The following is a 23,051-nucleotide window of genomic DNA, read 5'->3' as shown; positions in this document are numbered from 1 at the left end:
GGAAGAGATTCATGTAGATTGATCACATCAATCTACATGATAGTTTTACACTAATAATATACACTAATAGAAACTACAATATAGCTAAAATCACAAATGTGAATCATGGTTGAGACAGCCACCGAATGCCTTCTGTCCTGACTGTAATAATCCTGCTCTGTGCTGCTGGCAACAGTGTGCCCCCTCTCCTCCCTCCTCTCACTGTTCTCACAGAGCCGGCTATCAAACACTGCTGCCCGTGGCCTAGATTACTCTGCGAGCAAACTTTTCAACCTATGTCTAAGACATTAAAGCAGTGTAATATGCTCATGAAACACCATCCTGGTTCTAGATTAAAGATTTAGCTAAAAAAACAAATGTTTTCCTAATATCTACAGTTAAAGCCAATTAAAGCTTTTCATTAGATATGTCTCGATGCAGTCCAGCTCATGTTTTGTCTCATGATAGCTGGCATATTTTTTATTTCCTTCTCTTCCTCTCCTCCCACTGGCCTGGGGGTAGACATATTTCTACCCCCAAGCCATTTGCTCCAGAATGACCCTGACAATATACAAATTTTGTAATCATTTAGCGTGCTTTCTGACTGTCACATGTGCCCTCTAGCTCTGTGAGTCCCAGCAGTGAATCACATCACAACCCAGATGCTGTTGTCGCTGTGGCCTCTGTGTGCTCTACTGCACTACTACAAAAGCTCACTGTACTGTGTAGCCTGTAAACGGAGGCTCAGGTGCCAGACAAAGTGTCCCAGAGGTGTGTGTGTGTGTGTGTGTGTGTGTGTGTGTGTGTGTGTGTGTGTGTGTGTGTGTGTGTGTGTGTGTGTGTGTACAATTATGTAATTACTTAGCTAGCTGTAGGGGTAAACCAGGACAAAAGGCCTCTTGTAGTTAAGCAATTTTTTTTGTCTCTCAGCCCTGTTACTGTTACAGAAGAGACAGAGCAAAATGACAGTAATGATGTTGATGAATCCTCAGGCACTGGTCCTTAGTTTGTGGCTGTGTGGTCGTAGCTTTCTCTATGGAAAATTCCGGCCTGCGTTCAGGTCACCGCTCATTTTATTATCTGCTCCATTTTGCATCTCAATTAAGAGGGGACTGGCCTGAACACCAAGTGGCGGAGAAAATTGAGCATCTGGTCTCAGGTATTTTTGTGTGCTTTCTCCATGCTTTAAAATTCTCTCATCTGTTTTAATTATCAGAAGGGCTGGTCATAGAGGAGTTTGAATTATGGCAGTGATGCTGCGAGCCCATCTGTCATATAGGCTCAAAGAGACAGGGGCTGGAGAGGTGGAGGCATTAGGGTATAAAGTCTGCAGATGCCAGGAGCAGTGGGTGAGGATGTCCTATCTGTTATGTGTGATAAACAGTGTGACACATCTAAAAGGTTAATGTGATGGCAGATATTAAAATGAATGGGTGAGGATGTGACAGGAAATGGGTCGCATAAGTGGGCAACTAAAAAGACTATACTGGTTTATTACAACTTGGGTCTTTATTGTTATGGTTTGGGCAATAATGGTAACATTGTACTCACCATCTTAATTGCTTTGATAACTAAAAAGAAGTCGGACGGGGCAATAAGAACGAACAGTCAGATCATCATACATGTTTTTTAAACAGAAAAGTCAAACGTATTTGGAAGAGAAGACAAAGCTGAACAGGTAAAATACAAACGTCAATTGTCTAAACATCTATCACAGTTGCCTTAGCTATGCCGTTTCCTGACTGCTTCTTTCTTAATTTATCAGCCTTTGCTATATTTATGTCTCTATCTCAGCTATTAGTTTGATGAGTGTAATTACAAAAACTATGACAATTAAGACAGAAATGATAATAAACCTGAATAACCCTTCAAAGGTTTTTTAAAAGCAGTATGGCAGTATTGGGAATATATCAGCAATCAGCATTTTTACTGAGTGTATTTATAGTCGTCTTCCTCAATCTTATTTGTCCTCATGCAACGCTCGTAACATATTTTGTCAGATTGTATAAGTGTGTCTAGCCTGAGGCTTGGCTGGCTGACATTTGTAAAAACCACCGCAAGCTGTAAAAAAGCAAAGGGCAAATGGAGACAATCTGCAATGAAGAAAGCAATGTTGAGGTTCACCTCTTATTAACGGACATATTTCTGTGACATCACTCTGATTGTCACAACACAGCTGACTGCCTACTGTTATGACACTCACCTACAGCTTAATCTGTAGGCACAACATCCTGATCATCACTTAAAAAATTTATAGTTATAAACATCTAAAAAGAGTGGGTTGCATTATGTGCAGAGCCACAGATATGCAGATAGGAGTCATATATGTATGTATGGTTAATTAGAGGAAAAGCCTGTTTTTGTTTGTAAAAATCACATGAATAAAAATATTTAAAATAGATGCATAATGCTAGATCTTCCACCACCCTCTACCATTTTCCCAATGTGGAATTCAGGTTATGATGATGAACTGTGCACACGTTGCTCCTGATATATGCAGGAGTCTAGTGTGTGAGCTCATGGCTGGGGCTGTGTGCCTCTATGAAGGGTAAGGTAACCATCCTGCAGGCTACCACATTAATTTCCTTACATGGCATAAACGTAACTGTCCCGTGTTTGCTGACTTGGCAAGAATTCATTGCAGCATGTATTTGCTATTTGATTGTTTTATATATATATAATCAACTGATGAATTAAAAAACTACTGCAGCATGACTTTGATTTCAGTTGTTCATTTGTTGTATATTGAAAAGCACAAAATTATAGAACACATCATAAATACTTGATTTATTCTGAAATACTGTTATTTTTTATTCTTCAGAATTTGATAGAATATCAGTTGTGGCTATACCACGGCTGTACTAGTTTATTTAAATAACCGAGCGCTTGTTTGTGTTAGCAAAATTAGGGAACAGTAACCATTCTGTCAAAAGAGAAGATTTAAACAATGTTTTCTTTGGGCTATAAGATTCAAAAATGAATAGGAAGTGTAGAGGCCACAGCTCTGAATGACTTCAGTACATCTGCGCCCACAGGACATCACTAGTTTCTCACACTGCTCTGGTTTGATCTTGGTCCGTTCTTCTTCAGTCTCTTCCACAGTTCAGTAGCTGTAGTGGGTTTCTTAGCCATTACTTTTGTGCTAAGGATTTTCCAGAGATTCTCTATGGGGTAAAATTAAGTATAATCAAGTATTTATAATTTGTTTTCTGATATCTAGTAGCAAGGCCGTTCTGTTTGTATCCGCACCTCAGTACAATTAAATGAAATGAAGTGCAGAGAGAGTTCTAGGCCTAGGGCGATAATTACAATTTGTTGTAACTTTCCGAAACTAACACTCATGACAGCGCCTCCACTTTACACAACACTGACCAGATGTGTTGAGGAGAGAAAGACAGGATTTGAACGTAACTCTCTCCAGTGACAGCCTTGGCCACAGGCATTATGTTTCTTCGGGTTGTCCTTCCAAACCGATCTTGTGAACACGATATCTCAAGATTTTCTTCAAATTTGGCACAAATGTCCACTTGAACTCAATGATGAATTGATTCAATCTTGGAGATAAAAGGTAAAAGGTCAAGGTCACTGTGACATCATGTCTGACTGTCCCATTCTCATGAACGCAATATCTCAAGAACACCTTGATGGATTTTGTTGAAATTTGGCACAAATGTCCACTTGGACTGAAGGATGAAGTAATTACATTTTGAAGGTCAAAGGTCCAGGTCACATGTGTGTCCCATTCTTGTGACGCAATATCTAAGGAGTGCCACCAGATTTTCTTCAAATTTGGCACAGACGTTCACTTGGACTCAAGGATGAACTGATTCGATTTTGGAGTTCAAAGGTCAAGGTCACTGTAACCTCACAAAACACATTTTTGTCTATAACTCAAGAATTCCTACTAATTATGACAACATTTTGCACAAGCGTCTTACAGTATATGATTAAACTTTAGTGTTGTATAGATCTTCTGTGCTGCTTGGTTGAAGATGTGTGTAAAGCATCCAAATTTTGCTAAACAATACACTTACTACCTTTAATTAAATTCTTTCAAAGGTTCCATGTAAACTGTTTGGCAGAGACTATGTGTCCATAAACCAATATTAATGTGCATTTTGAAGATTTGCATTATGACAATTTGTAGGTGGCTGTGGCTCACTGGTAGAGTGGGTCGTCCTCCATTCGAGAGATTGGTTGTTTGATCCCCAGCTCCCCCGGACCACATGTCGAAGTGTCCTTGGGCAAGACACTGAACCCCGAATTGCTCCCTGTGCTGCGCATGGGTGTGTTGAATGTGGTGTGAATGCTTAGATTAAATGGTATGTAGATGGCCACTGCCATCTGTGTGAATGCGACAAGTAGTGTGAAAGCGCCTTGAGTAGTCAGCAGACTAGAAAGGCGCTATATAAGTACAAGTCCATTTACCGTTAGAAAAGCTTTATGGAAATGGTAGCATGACATAAAACTTAATCAAATGCGCATTAAAGTTTTTACACTCGCTTGAGGGGGCTTTTGCCTTTTTAGAAATAGGGTTGGTGTGTCATTTAACTCACATGACTGACCAGCTGTTGCCTCTCAATATCCTCTTGGATATTCCCATAACGTATTGATGACATTTCCGTTGACAGTTGAATGGAAACATAGCTACTGTATGCCCTTATCTCCATTTGTAGACTATATTGCATTTCGCCCTGCCTCAACACTAAGTGAGCAAGTGAGTGACCAGCATTGGCAAGAAAGTGTTTGGCTAAGGCAGACCATGGCAAAATAACAGCCCACTAACTACTCATCAAAACCCTGTCGCCCTCCTCTTCCACTTCAGCATCAATTTTACACTGTCACTGCAATTTCCGTTTTCCTGTCCAGCTTTTCCATCTGCTCTTTGTTGGCTTTCTGAGATGCACAGATGATGTGTTGCCTGCAATCCATTCCTGGAAGAGAGATGACTGGGTGTGTATTGTAGGTAAAGGTCAGTGCAGTCGGAGGTGGATGTACTGCTGTGGAAAAGGTCACTGTGTGCAGAGAAGGGAGAGTGCACCTGCTGGTTTCAAGACCACTGATACAGGTTTTGAGACAGCACAGAACAACTGAAGATAGGAGATAGAGAGAGTGAGAGAGAGCGCGCGCGAGAGAGAGAGAGTGCGCGCGCGCGAGAGAGAGAGAGAGAGAGAGAGAGAGAGAGAGAGAGAGAGAGAGAGAGAGAGAGAGAGAGAGAGAGAGAGAGAGAGAGAGAGAGAGAGAGAGAGAGAGAGAGAGAGAGAGAGAGAGAGAGAGAGAGAGAGAGAGAGAGAGAGAGAGAGAGAGAGAGAGAGAGAGAGAGAGAGAGAGAGAGAGAGAGAGAGAGAGAGCTCATGGTCATGAGTCAGCTGTGACACCAGTAGCTCTGGGCATCATGGCAAGAATGACCACGATCGCATAACTGAGAAAATGAAAATATTTTTCTATCCTTTTCAGAATGTGTGTGTGTGTGTTTCAATCCATATACTCTATGACTGTGTGCATTACTAAGCAATATGAGTTATCTCTCCTGTCCTGCAGGCTTATCATTCTACAGGGGTTGGTCCCTCTGCTAATGAAGTCATCTCTATCCCTGCTGTCCTCTTAATGCTGGGAAGAGAAAAGTAAAGGAAGGAGGTGGGAGAGGGAGAAAAAAGAGGCATGAATGACGATTGTTGCGGAAGAGGATGTAATTCAGTGCAACAACAGTACAGTGTGAAACAAATGAAAGGGAGAGGGGTAGATAGGAAAGAAAAATGCAGAGAGAGAGAGAAAGAAATAACAGGAGAGAGTGTGGGTGAAGAAAGCAATGGAGGGAAAGCAAGTGAGCACTGCACTGCGTGTCATTGGCCCCCTGGCGTGAACAATCCATCTCAAATTGATCTTCCAGCTTGGCCCAGCAGGGCATTCTGAATCAATCTCAAATTGATCTCTGTGCCAGAGGTCGGGAAAACTAGCAGTGGAGCTTATCAGAAATATAGTGGTGCTGGGAGGATCTGACAGGGAAACTTATCACAAGGCACAACAGGAAATAGGCTCTGAACCCCCGGGGGCAGCAAGAGGACGAGCCTGTGTACACACACACACACACACACACACACACACACACACACACACACACACACACACACACACACACACACACACACACACACAAACTAGACACATGCACTTACTCACAAGCACACACAGATTCAACCATACACAGACACATGCTCCCCAGTACAGTATGGAGAGTGTACTGTTCTTAGACACATAAACAAACACACTCACACAAGCTCTCTCTCTCTCATTCACACAACACATACAGCATCAGTACACACCTAGCGACTAAGTCAAAAAATAAGTTTAAAGCACAATATATCAATATTTTTTAGTTAGACAGGTGAGATTTTAGGCCTAAGGCCCTTAATGGCTTATAACACATTCAATGTGTCCTCAGCAAAGCTGTGTGAAATGCCAGAGGAAGGACAATCAATATGGACTTGCATTTAGACAGTCAGTCAGCTTAGGGGAGCAACCTGCCTCTCCAGGCTCAGTGAAAAATATGAACCATGCTAACAATTGTTCAAAAGTGACTTTCACCACATAGTATCTCTGAAAACCCTTAGAAAAATCCAGTCATAGTCTAGGGAACTTCACACGCAGCTTCCCAAGCACACTGGACTTGCATATTCATAAAGTTATGAGCTAATTGGCTGCTGATATTAGGCAACTGTTGGAGATTCCAGTGGCCTGTTATTACTGTCTAGTGGCCAGTATCCCATTCACATTTCTAAAAGGATGGCAGTGTTTTTTTTTTTAACTTCTTGTCGCCGACAGCACTTTTACAGAGAAACACACATACTCAACATTAGATTTAATGACACAAAAAGAGCTGCAGAAAGACACAGAGAAGGGAAAAGACTGAGGGGGCGCAGTGAAAGAGAGTGAGGAGGAGGTAAGGGGCGTCTTTGAGCATGTCAGCGATTGGGAGGCAGCAGGAGAGCCTTTTCTGTGGGCTGCATTGGAAAAGCTCTCTGTCAGCACAGAGGGGTAATGGGGGTTAGCAGTAGAGTGTGTGCGTATATAAAAAAGGGTGAGTGTGTGAGTACAAGTGCTTGCACGTCCCAAGTGGTACTACAGAATATCATTGACCCTAAGGAGTCAGGACACACACGTATGCATTCACTCACAATACCAAATAATGAATGTCACTCTCTCAGAAAGCTGCATGTAAGCATTAGTGAATTTAATATAAATAGTTTCTTATGAAAAAAAAACCCTCCATCCCATAGGAGGGGGAAACCAGCAGCTCTGCAAAATCAATCGCCATGGTACTAAGACAGATGCTGATTTAAAGACGGACCATTAAGTGGACACCCTGTGGTGGCTTGGTCTTCCTCTGCCACAGTTCCCACTGCAAAAGCACCAACTTATGAAAATGAATGCTTCAGCAAAAACAAGCCAGACCTTTTTTTGACCTTTGACCTCCACAAGGGGCACACACATGCACAAACACACACACACACACACACACACACACACACACACACACACACACACACACACACACACACACACACACACACACACACACACACACACACACACACACACACACACACACACACACACACACACCTCAAAATCACATCCCTTCAGCTTTACTGTGCTATACACTCATGAATTCATTCTTTCAGTCTAACCTGTGATACCTACTGACAAATGCTCTTCAAAGACCACACTTACACACCCATCATGATGTTTTATTACATATGACATTATTATTTTCTTACAGCAGACATTTTGACTTACCGCAAAGCAAGGCAAGGCAGGTTTGTTTCTCTAGCACATTTCAGCAACAAGGCAATTCAAAGTACTTTACAGGAAACATTAAAAAAAAACAATTAAACAGAATAGACAATAAAACAAGCTAAATAGAACAAGACAGGTATAAAATACAAAGAAAGTACAGTTGCAGTCCACTGAAGGAAATTAATTTGCTTTAATAACAAGCATCAAATGTCCCAGTGACCCATGACAATGATAGTTCACCTAAATGAAATGTAGTCGTTACTAATATTATCACTTAAACCTGTGGTTTTTCTGCTGTGACAAGCAGAGTGCTGCTGCTGTGTAAAAGGTTTGTTGTGAATGCTGGCTCACTGTCACATGGTCATGACTTACTGGGATACTTGAATAGAATGAGCCATTGTCGAGCCATGAGTTATGAGTAATACCTGCAGTTGTCCTGCTTTTATGAGCCTGCTGTACAAAAAGTGACCTATTCTTTTACCACTATCTTCAACCATCACTAATACATACTGTGTAGGTGGGCAGTATGGATGGAATCTCCTATATCATGGTGTATGTGAATTTATAACATGATATCAATGTATTGTTGAGAAATTGTTAAAGGGGAATCCCGTTCAGAGTCTGTTTTTAGGTAGAACAATGTTGTATAAAGCACTTTGTGGCTGCAGAGGGATCTGTGTGAAGTCTGATAAATGTCCTCAAGTGATGTCACTCGATTCAGCATCGCATGAGTCTGAAAGTTTGAAAGTGAATCTGGAAAGTGAATTTACCAAACGTCTGTAGGAAATGTATTGTACGTCAGGTTTTGAAAAGGAAGAAAATGTGTTTTCAAGACGATATCTCTGGTTCTGCATTGATGTTTAGACTTTTTTTTATCCATCTATCCATCATGAATCTGATAAAGTTATAGTCCTGTACCATCACACAGTACTTGTCAATGATTGTCCATAATGACCTAATAAACCCAGATAATAAATAATAAAGCATGATATAAACTGAATGAAAACATATCTTATGGTTGACAAATTTGTGTTGTCTTGCTGTGTATATCGCTAAATGTGCATGCATGATCATATTCACTATCTGTAAAGTTTTATAATAATTATGATTTTCTACTTTGTCCTTGAGAAAACTTGAAACAGTGAGCATTTAGTTCTGCTGCATTTCTCTTAGATTTCCTTAAACTTCTGCTAATGGCTCCTTTTCTGCAGTACCAGTTTTTGTCTGAGCTGTGCAAACACAATGTCTTAAAGGTGTGCACGTCCTTTAACACATCCCGGTCTCTTCACTTTGGATTTCTCTTCCAATCTCTAACAAGTGTGAGGCAGATGCAGGCAGGCTGTTGAGTTAGCCTAGCAGCTAATGTTAGCTGTGGTTAAATTTTTGTCCAGTGAGTATTGCAGACCGCAGTCTGAGGTTGACTCAGTAAATGTCAGTGCTGTCAATCACAGTTAAAACAACAGACAGCTCTTCTGAGGGGCTTTCTGAATGGCAGCTTATTATTTGTCCTAAATAGCCCTCAAATATTCAGATCCTCTCGTGCTGTCCGAGGAGGGATCTGGATTTGTTTGCTCTGTGGCTGGATGACAAAGTCTAACTAGACACTGCTACACACACACACACACACACACACACACACACACACACACACACACACACACACACACACACACACACACACACACACACACACACACATACGCTCAGATATTTCTATGTCAGCATCTTGTCTTTTTTATTTCTTTTGGTAGCTAGCACAGAAGTTAATTTTAGCTCAGAGGAACCATGTTGCTTTGCCCTTCATGTAGTTGAGCTGACGTGACTTTTAGCTTTTAATTCTTCAATAATTTCAGGACAACAGCATCGTTCAGGACACGGAAACGATCCAGGGGCTTGACAGAGTTGAAAAAGGCTGAAAGGATTAATTACTCCAGGCAGCCCGGGTAACCTTTTAACTTTGTGCTCTAAGTCGGTTTCTGACGGGGATAGCCGCCCCTGTTAGAAGAAGTGCCTTGATATCTCAAGCTCTTTACGGGTAATGGGTGTGCCCTGCAGTCGCTTGTCAACTTACTGCTGTGTAATGCTGCTAATTAGCACTAAATAACCTGAACTCTGAAATTTCCAATTACTGCTCCCAGCGAGACCTTGAGCTTTTGATGAATGACACTGAACTAAAGCAGTTGGCCCTCCTGGAGAGACGCCTCACACAATCATACAAAAGTATATGCATATCATTAACAGGCAGATGAGATGTTAACCAGCCCTCATTTCCTCTCACTCTCTCATGAGCTCCAACAACAAGCTTTAATTCAAAAGAACCTTTTCCAAGTAGTTGCATAATTTCTTTATTTTGTAATGCGTTGAGTTGTGTTCAGATTGTGCTCAAGCGATGCAGAAGAACTGGACTCATCCCTCCAAACACTCTGCCTCTAGGAGGATTAGGCCGCATTGTCACTACTGAGGGGGTTTTTACAGCGCATATGCACTGAGCTATACCCAAACTTATCTGCATATACATGTATTTATGGTGTGCAGACATACGTACACCCACATAATATCACCACAGCCCTCACACACACACACACACACACACACACACACACACACACACACACACACACACACACACACACACACACACACACACACAGATTATACCGTATGTCTAGTGATTTAAATCCAGACATCGGAGTTTTGTTTCTGTAATCTTATTTTTAGACCTGTTTTCTATTTCTGTATCAAACAGAGATGAAGTGTAGAGCCTGATCAAAGTGGATTATAAGTGTGATAACAAAACAACTACTGTATTATTAATGTATTCATATTCTGTCTTGCAAGAGTCCTAAATGAGTAATTAATATAAAAGCTCTTTTGGCTTTTAATCACAGTAAACACCTGTAAGACCTCCTGATTTGAAAGGCAGATTAGATTTCTAACGTTTTGTTTGGACAGTCCAGGGTCATTTAAGGTCATGCTGCAGTAGTTTTTTAATTCATCAGTTGATTATATATATAAAATAATCAAATAGCAAATACATGCTGCAATGAATTCTTGCCAAGTCAGCATTTTGTCAAATTTGGCCATTTTACACACATCGATCTACAATATGCAATGAAACTGTCCATTTTCGAGCTCTCAGTAGCGACAATCCGGCCTAATCCTCCTGGAGGCAGAGTGTTTGGAGGGATGAGTCCAGTTTTTTTGCATGACTTGAGCACAATCTGAACACAACTCAACGCATAACAAAATGAGGAAATGATGCAATTTTTTTTTCTTTTTTAACCCATTTGGAAAAGGTTCTTTTGAATTAAAGCTTGTTGTTGGAGCTCATGAGAGAGTGAGAGGAAATGAGGGCTGGTTAACATCTCATCTGTCTGTTAATGATATGCATATACTTTTGTATGAATGTGTGAGGCGAACTGCTCTAGTTCAGTGTCACTGTTCTCTGGTTATGTTCAAGTTGCAAAAACCTAACTTTACACATCTGTCTACAACAGAAAAAAAACAGTTTTGATCTCTATACTTACCCCAATTATATTAAGGCTTAAAGTTATGCATGACTAAGAGCTTGACCACTTTTCGTAACAGATGGGTGCCAACACATGTGGCAGTAGGCACTATGTACATAGACAGTAGGCTTCATTCGGCCCGCCTCAGCTCCATCCACGCTTTACCTCTTTGCCCATTTTTGGATAAGAGTGGGGAGTTAGTTAGTTAGTTACTGTGGATGTGACAGCCGGCGCCACCCACATTGAGCTTCGCATCATCTCTTTGGACGTCCATATTATATACAGTCTATGGTAATGAAGCTAAAAACACAGACTGATTCATGGTACTCGCTCATTATTTCCAACTCTGACATTCTTTGGCTAACAGTAACCATGCCATGCTGCACCCCGCCTCGTTGCTGCCACGGCTGATCCTACAAGCACGCTGCATCGGTCAGGAATGTCCACACCCTGACAGCTGTAGGAGAATCTGACTCATTCCTCTCTTTGTACCCATCCTCCTTGTCTCTTTAACAAACGCTCCACTCCAACCTTTTTCACTCTCCGTCCTCTCCACTTTATCTGCTATTGTTGGAGAGCTTTTACGCACAGTAGCTCCGTTCTCCTGCCATTTGACTGTTAGCTTACCACAGAAGAGTGCACAAATGAGGGGGCAAGAGGGATGCATTCTGATTGACAAATGGACCAAATAAGGAACAAATCTTTCTCCAGTGGGACATTCTTTACTGAGTCTCCTCATTCCCTGATGCATGTATTTTGTCTGATATGTATTGCCTGCTATGCTCTAGTTCTGGCACCTATCCAATGCCTTGATGCAGCAGCACTCCCCAGCCCCTCGCCATCAATGCACTGCTCTTCCGTTCCTGTTTCTGACAATGTGACTGCAATCAAAGGGCTGTCAGCCATTCAGGGCTACTTAAACTAAAGTGAGGAAGGATGAGTGTACCTCTATTTATCTCCCGGCCTATAAATTAACCTTGATGCATGTAGGATATACATTTATGAGCTACTGTAGTTGCCATTACTCTAGCACCTCTCATGCTCCGGCCTGTAGGTGTAGATCACCATGCTGCAGTACATATAGTATATCCAATTGATGCAGGCCAGTGGGCCGAGCAGTAATGGATGTCACGGAGCCGATTACATGGTAATGTGTTATTGATCGGCTGCTGTCCTGCACACACCATTGATTAAAGCAGCAGAGTGTGTGATCGCTGCATGTTTAAGTAGGATCTCAGGATATAATAATAAAGATGCTCTTTGTCAATTGTTGATTTACTCTCAAGACAAGTTGAAAAAGCAGTGTGTCTGAGTATAGTAGTTGGCAATATGGATTTAATCCTCTATAATGGTGTAGGTATTTTTACTGCAATATTGACATTATAGATAAAATAACTAGATGGGAATATTAATTAATGTCAGATGGGAAAATCAAGGAACTTCATTAAAAAAATTCTGTAAATCCAATATTGACATAAAGCAGTCTTGCGCATTGATTTGCAATATTGCTGCCAATGGAACCAGAGATATTAAAGGTAAAGTGTAGTGTAGTAACACGTTTTAAAACAGTATCAGAACAGTAACAGAAAAGGTGCTCAGCTCCCTGAGCAAATATTAGTGTATGTATCTATGTGGTGTTCAAATGACATATTTGGTAAGAATCCATCAGAAATAATATATTGTTTGGTTGTTATAATCATCTGCGTATGTGTGCACATATTTATATATTCATTATCATGTGTGTGTTGGATGCAGGTAGGCATATCTGAAGCATCACTTGTGCATTTTACAGTAAAAATGAGAGACCCAGAGAAAGAAATTGTGAATGTGAGTAAAACTGGAGAGAATAACAGCGACAGTGATTGAAAGAAAGGGAGAGAGGGAGTAGATTAGCTCAGTCTGTCCTTTGAGAGTGTCTGAGCTGCCAGCACTCCCTTCATCTTCCGCTCCTCCCCCATCAAAGCGTCTCTGCTCCCATCTTGATCAAACTCACCCTTAACATCCCTTGGTTTCTCTTTCTTCTCATTCTCTCACTCTGTCTTTTCCGTAATTCTCAATCTGTGAACACAATGTAGTTTTCTAAATTTTTGACGGGGCAAGGAGAAAAATCCCACTGCACGGATTTTACACACAGTAATCTAATTTCTTCATGACTGCATGCTGTTGTCAGTCTCTCTGTGTAGATGTGGGTTGTATTCCAATATGTTGTCTCTCGATTGTTCTGCTTTGTTATGTTTCTCTCATATTTTACTATTACTCAGGATAAGGGGGCCATGTTGAAGGGCAAGTTTTCGGGTCCTAGTAAAGAAAGTTCACATTTTCTTTACCCCCAATGCCTTGGATATTTGTTTCTGATTCATTAAGTCTTTCAAAAATAAATAACAAATTCATTGATTGTCCAACCAAAATGACACATATAGGAGCATGACGTTGTTTGTCAGTGCCTTCCAAATCACAATTTCAGAAATGGAACAATTGTATGATCTGACTACGGTGCTAGGGCTAAGGTTAGTTTAGGTCTGGGCACTAAAACAACTTATTGTGTTCACAGCTTGACTACTTTGTCAAGGTTAGGGGACCATAATAACCACTCAGTTAAGTTCAGGGGGAAAACAATTGCAGTCATGGTTAAAATAATTCAATGCCAGTTGTCGTAGGAAACTAATGTTTTGTTGACCCATCCGTCCATCCATCCATCCACCCATCTCGATGTCCTCCCTCTACCAAGTTGTGGCTCTAAACCATGTCACACTATTTCCTTTTTTGTTCCTGATGGTCAGGAGTCATCATTCCTACATCTACTTGAACATAACTGGACATATTGTAGTTTTGGGGAATTGCTGAAACTACCAACATTTTTCTCGTCTCTTGTCTAAATTATTTTGTCTCTTTTGTGCTTGATTTAATAATAGTAGTACTAGTAGTAGAAAAAGAAGTAGTAATAATAAAGTGAATTTGTATAGCATAGCATAGCATAGCATAGCATAGCATAGCATAGAATTAACCTAAAAACAGGGTTAGAATCTCCAAATAAATCTGTATGCTGACGATGCCATTATATCCTGTGATGCTCATTTTATTCAATTAGCCATAACATCAGTGTAAGATGAATGAAATAATCCTGGTTGTTGCTGAGATCAGACATGTTCAAATTAGGCTTTAATTGTAATAAACATAGACTTTTTGTCCAGAAACATAACCAGTTCTGGATTATGGTGATTCACTTAATTCTACACTTAATGGCTATTTATAGTCATGAATTCAAAACTCTCTCTTTTTTATGATCTGGACATTTAGATCATTCATCACAGTCTGCTTCAGAAACCCTGCAGAACTGATTTAGAAATACACTGCTATAATTTGCAAAACCACAACCCCTCTGTTTTTTTAAGACCGCTTAGTCCTAGTCTTCCAGGATCTGCACCTATCATTATTTAACTAAACATGCATTCCTAAATTTGTATTCTCAAAGGAGCAGAAGAGAGTCATGAAACATGCCTGGCCTTCACCTAATTCTGAATTGAAATGTGAATTAATGGCCATTACACTTTCAGGAGGTGGGAGGAGGGAGCACATAATAGGTGTGGATCTAATTCCTTCTTTCTTTTGCAAAAGGCGTGCTTTACAAATCTTTCTACTATGCATAACGAATTAAATAAAATAGTGGTAATTTGTATTTAGTGCACACATTGCCTATGTGGATTGTGTGAGTATATCTCCATGCACACCAGATTTCATTTAGCCATGCGTCTGTAAGAACATAATGTACTTCAATAAAAATAAATTATTTTCTGAGCTACTGCAAAGGAAAAAAAGGGACAGTCTCTAATTCAGAACTCAACAAAAGGTACTAAATATTAATGAAAGCGTGGCTCTTCACCAGATTTTTGCTATTTTTAGGTACCATCTACTCAGTAACTTGTTCAGGTTGGGCCTAAACTCAACTGCTGCTATTTCGATATGTTGTCCAACTGCAGGTCTGTGTTATAGTGCTCCATGTCTATAATAATTGGCCTAATGATTGTTTTTCGTTGAGACCACCTTGTCAGTGATGATAGAATGTTTGTAGTGTACTATTATGTACTATTTTATCTCTGTTACTTTCAATCAAGAGCTGACATTATGCTATTATTTTACCATAATTAGTATTAAAACTGTATTAACTTCAACATTGTTTTGACTGTCCAGTCGGATAACAAAGAATTTATAATTTGTAAAAGAAGTGCAGGACAAAAAACACAGCCTTGATTATTTATCACCAAAGATGTCACCACAATCAAGAAAACAAGAATCTCACATAAAATGTCACTTTGATTCATTGTCAGCTTGATTTAAATTGCATCTGTCAAGGCTCTTAGCCAATTGAACTACATGTCTAATAATTCATCTCACACACACACACACACACACATATACACACATACACACACACACCTACTCCCATATAGATTCAGCTGCGGTGAAACAGATTGTTTTCTGCCTTCAGCGGGTGTTGAGTGGGTTGGAGGAGATCTCTGGGATACTCACAAAATGTTCACAAAAAGCAACTCGTCTTTGGCTAATGCACACACACACACACACACACACACACACACACACACACTCACACACACTCACACACAAAAAACATAGCCAGACAGGCACGCTAAAGCTCAGATGATTTATAGCCAGCCATGTCTAATGGATTGCTTTGGCACTTGAGAAATTATGAAAAGAAATTAATTAGCCTTTGGTGACCCTGCTGTCCATCTGCTCTCTCTCTCTCTCTCTCTCTCTCTCTCTCTCTCTCTCTCTCTCTCTCTCTCTCTCTCTCTCTCTCGATCTCTCTCTCTCTCAGTCTCTCTCTCTCTCTCTCTCACTCTCTCTTCCTCTGTCTCTCTCTCTCCCTCTCTCCCTCGCCTCGCTTCCGCCCGCTCACACACAGTGACCCAAGCACTTGGCTACTCACTTGAGATGTAATTACAGTCTAAATGGGTTATGCTGTGCTGTCACAGATTTACCTTCATAAGAAAATACCTGTTTCTGTCTTATCATCACTGCACCATGGTGAGGGTGTTAAAAACCTGATCGTCATGACAAAATATGGATTATTCCACATTTAGTGTTTGAATTAAATTAATTGATCTATACTGTTTACATTTGTTGTACAGAATTCTTCATTGTTTATTTAAATATTTCATTAATAGAGTGTATAATTTAACATTAATAGAGAACATATGTAAAAATGTATCATCATTGATTGACAATGACTACATTTTAAGTGATTATGATAGAAAATTTAGATATTAAGAACTATAGAAAAAACATCCAATGTATGAAATGACAACAGATAAGACGCCAGAAAAGAATTAAAGCTTAAGATAATAAAAAAGTCTTTACAAAAATGTATTTTTCAACAAACTATAATGACCCTGTCTGCCACAGAGCCCTGAACACTACAACGATGAAGGTAAAGTAGTGAATACTTATGTGAAAGAAACAAACAGTAAGGGAACAGCAGCTTAGTCCCCCCTAAGTGAGGGAGAGGAGCTGTGGTGTTTCTGTTCCACCTGTCCTTTTGCCTCTTTTTCTGTCCACAAATGTATAACAATCAACACTAAATGAGCTAAAACAACTATGATACCAGAGGACAGGCTTTAAATTAGAATTGAAATTAGGCCTTACATTTTTGGCACGCAGCTCAGACATGAGCTCTGAATTATTTTGATGTTTCCTGCCTCCTGAGCTCTGACTCCGGAGGAGTCATGATTACGGTCCCCTCCAAAATAAGTCTACACTTCAGAGACCCTCATACGAGCACATCACTGCTTCTCACAGCCTGGTGATGTTTGTCCGTGTATATTTGTACATATTGAATGTGGAGAAGTATTCAGTTTAGTCCCCTGCTGTTTACCCTGTCGTACAAATAAACATTCTGTCTTTGAGATGAGCTGCATGACAACAACCAAGAGAATCACTGTCTCCCTGTTCAACAGATGAGCAGATGGTGAGGACTGTGCACGTGTTAGCTTCCCAAAATATGTTTTATATATATACTGCATGAATATATGGTAACAAGTCACTCTAAAATCTGTCAGAGACCAAGTAGTACAAATTATATAGTAGTGTTTTTTTTATCTTTATGTTGTCCTTAGTTGGGAACACATCCTTATAAACGTGTTCATTTCTGGAACTTTAACTGGACTAATTGGAAATTAAACATGGCTATCTTTTCCTGATATAATGAGGTGAAGTAAGTTAACTTAATTTACATTATTTTTATATAATAATTAATAATAACATGAAGTCAAAGTATTAAAATGGCTATATAATTAATAATGATCATAATCATTATTGGTAGATCCAGGTAAGGTTTGGATCTCAGCGTCTTTATATGCTTTTTTCCCCTCATTTGCTTAATTTAAAGCGACTCTAAACAATATTTTGTATTACCATGGATCTAAACAGTCATGTATGTGAGCTGGCTCACTCTTCATGACAAACTCATAGAGAAAAAGCCTATTACTTGATCTGATTTTGATTTTTGTGGCCCTCAGTTTTACTGCTTGGTTCTTCGTTCTCACCACTTTCACCAGCATTGTTTTTGGCTGCAGCAGGCAACTACTTTTAACAAAAAAGCTCTAAAACACCATTGTACTACCTGCTGATAGAGACGAGCTGTTGAACACATATGGAGCATTTAACAGCTAAAGACAGATATGTCCCTCAGGAGTTGGTAGAGACCAAAAATAGAGCTATGAGTGATGCTGCTCGGTGTTGGATGTCCAACTTTAAAGGGGATGATATGTCAATTTTGTCATCACAACTTGTTTCCACAGCCCCCAAGTGGCCCTAAAAATCGGCTAATGCTGATTTGAGTAGTAGTCCTAATTTTTTGCATATCCACTGCATGATACAGCTCTACACGTTAGACTAAGATGCGTCTCCACTTCCTTCCACTGTACAAAAGTGAAGCCAAAATATCCCATATAAAGATGTTGTAATTTGGCAACCAGAGTCTATGCATTAGTGACCAGGCAGCATTGAAGCCCATACACCCACCTGACCAATCGCTAGTCAATCACAGCTGTCAATCATTATAGCATAATATAACAATTATAAATCTTCTTTTGTGTCATGTATTTGCTTATTTCATGATTTAAAAAAAAAACACAAGCTGTAGAATTGAATTGAAGTGCGAGACGGATTGAGAGAGAAATGGAGAGAGTGAGGTCAGTTTAAGCAAAGAGAATGCACGACAGATAAATGAGACCGAGGGAAGGTGAGAAACATGGAGGGATTATTAGCGACTGTGTGCGGATTAGGGAGGAAGGCTGAGGTCTGACACACCAGAATGTCATCTCACTCTGGCTTAGTGTCACTTTTCTGTCCTCCACTTGCTTCGGTCTGTTCTACAGGTACACTCCAGCTACCAGCCCATATAAGTAACATGTCACATCACTCCCCTGCCTCCCTGCTTGCCTCACTAAGCCCACATTTGATGTTCAGTGTGGTACAGCTGGCGCAGAGGACAATTTCTATGGATTTTCCACGTTGGATGCTGCAGCAAATCCGATGTCTTTTCTAGCTGGCTGGAGATCATGAACACTGCATTCTTTCCAGATGAAGTGATTGTGCCATATAACTCTGACTAGACTCACAGGCATTCGCACACTGACACATCAACCAAGCTTACAGTTTGTTAAGTGAAATGTGTGATCGCTCCAGTAAAAGCGCATCATGCAATTTTTGACAAATAATTTACTAACCACCTCCTCTGTCTCTTTCTCCATCTCTCCTGCAGATCTGAGTTCGACCTGGACTATGACAGCTACCACGAGGACTACTATGACAGGTACTGTCAGAAAGCTATACGCATGGCAGCTCACACACCTTATTGCTTGTCTGTGTGTCACAGCAGTCTAAAGGAAGAGGCTAAAGTGGATTCTCATCCTTGCTGTCTCCAACAGTCTTCACTCCCCATCACCAGTCTGCCACACAGTTGTCAGTCAGTCTTTGCTTACAATGTGGCCTGTTACTACCCAGCCAGGAGCTCCCTCATCTCACACACATCTCAGACGCCAGTTTCAGTGAAGACACCCAGATTGTGGTTTTGTGATGTGTGGTCTTCTTATTACACGACTCTGTGTTTAGCATACTTAGTTATATAATTTGATTAATGGTTTATCCATGTAAAGATTAAGAGGTTTCTATATTGAGAGGCAATACATTAAGCATTTATAGCAAAATATACCTGTAGCTCTAAATAACCTTAGTACAAGATGTGTGGACTGTTGGCATAGCATGCCATTTGCCACCTGTTTCAGATGGTTTTTATTCTCCTCCCCTTCCGCAATCTCAGCAATCTATTTTGCAAGAGCATCGTGGCTTCACCCGAGGCTTAGTGTCATCTAAGACAATTATGATTGGTTAAAAGAATGCAAGCCAGAACATTTTTTTCGACCCTATCTCAGAATGATCAGCGATGCAGTCAGACTTTTCTCTAGCTCACCACTGTGATGAAAGGTCTGGCAATGTGAGACATTTACTAGTGTTGTAAATCAATACAAATGATCCAGTAAGCACTCTGTTCATTTCACATCAGCGTGTGTTATAAAATGAAACCTAAAGACTATTATAATTATATGCAAAATGTTCAGGATGAGACATTATTGGTAAGAAAGAAACCCTTCTCTTTTGATTGACTACAACAACTCAGGCATTTATAGCAGACTAAAGCTGTTTTCACATATGAACCCCACACAATGTCAGGAGATTCAGGTCTGGAGATAGTCCGGAGTTTCTCTTTCAACACACAACAGGAGACTCTCCGTGTCAAATGCATTCTTGTTTACTGTAAATATTTAATTTAGGCGAGGGGTGGATGGCGCCTTGACAGACCAGCAGATGGGAGGACATCTTACCAACGGAGCCAGTTCTTAGTTTGGTCTCAAACATAGTCCCTTGCCGTTTTTTGAATTTGTCTGATGATTTTGGTGTCGGCCCTCACTTACAGAAGTTCTCAAATCTCATTGTCTTTCCAGTTAGACATTTTCATTGCCATTTATGTGTAAAGCACCCTTCTTCACCATCGGAGGTTTGTTTTTCTCCACTGTTGGCTGACGCATGATATAAATGTCATCAACACATCTATTCAAACTCTGTGAATACACCAGGGAATGAGTGACTGTATTCACACATGGGCTCACTCAGGGATTAAATATTTGTGTTCTTTCATACAGACACGTCGGGTAAAATATATATTATGTTGGGTTTGCAGTGCAAGTGTGAAAGGGGCTTAAAGCTGCATATTTCAAGCTGTGAAGACGAAACTGAAAATCACTGTCAAACATGAAAGTCTCTGTTGCGAAAATATCACAGGTTACAGCTTCAATTAGCACCTCCTACCAGCTGCCAGAACAGGTTGACAACAATCATACATTATGTTACATAATGGCCCATAAAAACCCTGAAACTGAGTGTATTGTTTGGAACTGATTACTCGGTTAGTTTGCAGTGTGTGTTTACCTTTGTATGTCCCTGCATAATACATTTTTGTGCAGTGTACACTTAAGTGCAGTGGTTAGGTAAATGAGGTATTTAGATTAAGCTCCGCTCAGCGTAGCTCTTTATTATTGGTCCTTCACTGAAATTGCACAGGGACCTTTCTACATCCCTTAGGCCTCACTCATAGACACTCCATACACTCAGCACATCTGAATAAAAGAAAGCAGTCACATATTACACACACACACTCACACAAACACACAAAACACACGTCATTCCAGTTCGTTTCTCGCACATATCGATGCTCAGTTGCTCTGAGTATTAACTTCATCTTATCTTTGTTTAGTTTTTTTTTTTTTGCATTTGGTTTGCCTTGCTCTGCATTTTTCTGCCGTAGCTCAAGGGGAAACACTCACCACTGATTTTCAATTTGTTTTTAACACAGTGCATGATTATTCCCCACGCTGCTGGCTAGCACTACTGACAGCTGTGTGTGTGTGTGTGTGTGTGTGTGTGTGTGTGTGTGTGTGTGTGTGTGTGTGTGTGTGTGTGTGTGTGTGTGTGTGTGTGTGTGTGTGTGTGTGTGTGTGTGTGTGTGTGTGTGTGTGTGTTTTTGTTGTTTTGTGGAATATGTGGGAAAGAAAGAAATTACGTTTTTTGTCCGCTGTCCTCATGTGCAAACACGATAGAAAAGTGTCTTTCAACAAGCAGATAACAGTTCGAGCTGACAAAGCTGCTTTCCGTGTGGGGTCTAATCCATAGAGACAAACACTCCCTCTCACACACACACTTACACACTTTTCTGTAATCCTCACTCGTCTACAGTCTCTCATTGTCTGAGCTTCCATTCTCTGAGATGACACTTCAAAGCCGGTGTAACAACACATTGTCTATCTGCCCCTGCAAACTGCTCTAAAGGACTTTAAACTCCCATAAGTCTTTGGTCTCTGCGTCTCCCCATGGACAATGCTCAAAGCTTCTAATCCCACACACTTATGGTTGCCTAATACACTTCATCCTTATGTGACATTGTGATGCGCGTGTGTCTGTGTGTGTACTGTGGATGGGCAAAGAACACAGTCAGTGCAGAAATATCAGTATCAAGTAGAGAGGCTTCAGAGAATATAACAGAACAGAAAACAGCAAAGAACATTTTCAGGAAGTTGGGCTGCGTCTGAATGACTGGCTAACAGCTCAATCAGTAAATCTACATTAGCGTCTAGCTCCAAGTCCTTGGAGCTGACAGCTTGCCTCTCTGTTGCTGGCTGGTGACAAACAGCAGGAGAGCTTTTCTCTCTCGTGGCTTTGCAGAAAGCATTTAGACTGTGCTCAGACAGTCGTCCATCCACATATTTCCAGATTGCTACTAGATTGAGTTGATCAAAATACTCAAGACTTTATCTACAGGTCTTAAAAGCACTCAATTCAGTTCCCTCATAAAGGTCTTAAAGTCTTGCATTTAATTTAAGATTTTGATTTTAATTTGGAGAGTGCAATTATTCCTAGCTTTTTGTGTGTGTGTGTGTGTGTAGTCGCAGGCTGCCAGCAGACATTATACATTGTGTGTACACAGCAAGTCATAAGCAAATACTGTCACTACCGCTAGCTACAGTAGCTAGGAAGCTCATCATTTCATTATTGACATGTGGCCACTTTTGTAAAAAGTTCCATTAATTCATTATATTTAAATTATAACCCAAGCCACAATAATTGATTAATTATACTAAGAATTATTGTTTTAAATAAACGGCTGAGAAGTACTCAAAGAATTACCCAAATGTCAATTAATAGATCGTTATATATCATATAGATCAATCCTATAGAGGCCCTATGTCAGTATGACCGTAAAGAAGACATTATATTTTATTCTGTGTGGTATTAGAAAGATTTTAAAAGCCCTGAATTTAGTTTGGTGAACACAGTAGAAACCCTGGCTATACTTCTTGGTTGTTTTTGAGCCAAATCTCTCTCTCAATGCTACAATTACATTAAAAAAAACATCATTCATAGATTGGATTGGTCTTGAAAATGTAGCTGTGTTTCACCTGGTCATTAGGTCCATGGTCAAATCACTTTCTGCTTCAATCACAGCATCATCTCTATTTCTATTGAAACACACACAAGCACACATGTGCAAACACACAGTGTGGTTTCTGTAAGGACTCTACAGTTTGACTGTGACACACCCCCTGTCACCAGCACTACCAGCCTGGCGGGGAGCTATTGATTGGCCCTGACAGAACCAATTACATTCAGTGACAGATAGAGACATGGAGCTGT

The 23,051-nt window shown here is 40.3% G+C and overlaps 1 protein-coding gene across 1 annotated transcript in view; it reads left to right on the top strand.

Moving 5' to 3' along the window:
- LOC310959159 (uncharacterized protein) overlaps positions 1-23,051 on the top strand; it is a 36,053-nt gene that overhangs the window by 8,261 nt on the left and 4,741 nt on the right. The window contains exon 3 of the mRNA XM_083930407.1: positions 19,069-19,119. Within this exon, the coding sequence (XP_083786533.1) occupies positions 19,069-19,119 (51 nt within the window). The remainder of the gene's footprint in view (positions 1-19,068; positions 19,120-23,051) is intronic.

This window comes from Echiichthys vipera, assembly GCF_963691815.1.
Source record: "Echiichthys vipera genome assembly, chromosome: 1".
NCBI lineage: Eukaryota > Metazoa > Chordata > Actinopteri > Perciformes > Trachinidae > Echiichthys > Echiichthys vipera.
This window is presented reverse-complemented; position numbering and strand designations above follow the sequence as displayed.